General features: G+C 38.5%; 1 protein-coding gene across 1 annotated transcript; it reads left to right on the forward strand.

Moving 5' to 3' along the window:
• The first annotated feature begins 314 nt into the window (after positions 1-314).
• On the forward strand, positions 315-1498 carry LOC127112289 (bifunctional UDP-glucose 4-epimerase and UDP-xylose 4-epimerase 1-like). The gene has a single exon (XM_051046295.1). It carries the CDS (start codon positions 446-448, stop codon positions 1496-1498), a length of 1053 nt encoding a protein of 350 aa, XP_050902252.1. The 5' UTR covers positions 315-445.

Consider the following 1498-nt stretch of genomic DNA (forward strand, 5'->3'; position numbering starts at 1 on the left):
AATTAGAGTTAAATTTTGAAATGACAATCAAAAATTTATTTACGATAATGAAAGCTTACGATATGATTCTTTGTGTTTGTCTTCGTCATACCATCTTAAAATTAGAGTTTGACAATATTCTATTAATGGTGACGCACGGTTGAAAAGAAACTTACTTGGCAATCCAATCTAAGCTAAAAATGGAACCTACCAACAAAACAGAATTACTAATGCTATCTTAAATTAATTCCACGTCAAATTTAACAAATCAAAAACAGATTACAGAGAGAAAGAAAATTAGAAACTAACAAAATCATTCCAGATCGCAACTTTCTGTCCATTACCCAAAAATAGCAATTGATAATATTTCATTACTATATAAAATCCAAAACTCAAATTCTAAATCTATCAACTTTTTCAAAACTTCAAAATCTCAGTCCTCTCTCTACCTGACCTATTCCAAGATATGGCGTCTTCATCGCAAAAGATACTTGTAACCGGCGGGGCCGGTTTCATTGGCGCTCACACTGTTGTTCAGCTTCTCAAAGACGGGTTTCATGTTTCCATCATTGATAATTTTGATAATTCTGCTATGGAAGCAGTGGACCGTGTTCGTGAAATTGTTGGTCCAAACCTTTCACAGAATCTTGAATTCACACTGGGAGATCTCAGGAATAAAGATGATTTGGAGAAACTTTTCTCAAAATCTAAATTCGACGCTGTCATTCATTTTGCTGGGTTAAAAGCAGTCGGTGAAAGTGTTTCAAATCCTCGTCGTTATTTTGATAATAATCTTGTTGGCACCATCAACCTCTATGAAGTAATGGCTACGCACAATTGCAAAAACATGGTTTTCTCATCGTCTGCAACTGTTTATGGGCAACCTAAAAAGATGCCATGTGTGGAGGATTTTGAGTTACAAGCAACGAACCCTTATGGACGGACGAAGCTTTTTCTTGAAGAAATCGCACGAGATATTTCAAAAGCTGAGCCGGAATGGAGAATCATTTTACTGAGATACTTTAATCCAGTTGGGGCACATGAAAGTGGTAAACTGGGTGAAGATCCTAGAGGCATCCCAAATAACCTCATGCCTTATATACAGCAAGTAGCCGTTGGAAGATTACCCGAGCTCAATGTATATGGTCATGATTATCCTACAAGGGATGGCTCTGCGGTACGGGACTATATCCACGTGATGGACTTAGCAGATGGTCACATTGCTGCTCTGAGAAAGCTTTTTACAACAAAAAACATAGGTTGTACGTCTTACAATTTAGGAACCGGTCGTGGTACGTCTGTGTTTGAAATGGTTGACGCATTTAATAAAGCTTCTGGTAAGAAAATCGCATTGAAATTGTGTCCGAGAAGGCCAGGAGATGCTATAGAGGTTTATGCATCTACAGAGAAAGCAGAGAGAGAACTCGGTTGGAAGGCCAAATATGGTGTGGAGGAGATGTGCAGGGATCAGTGGAATTGGGCAAAGAACAACCCCTGGGGTTACTCGGGAAAGCATTGA

The sequence above is a fragment of the Lathyrus oleraceus genome, unplaced genomic scaffold (genome assembly GCF_024323335.1).
Source record: "Lathyrus oleraceus cultivar Zhongwan6 unplaced genomic scaffold, CAAS_Psat_ZW6_1.0 chrUn0071, whole genome shotgun sequence".
NCBI classification, from domain to species: domain Eukaryota; kingdom Viridiplantae; phylum Streptophyta; class Magnoliopsida; order Fabales; family Fabaceae; genus Lathyrus; species Lathyrus oleraceus.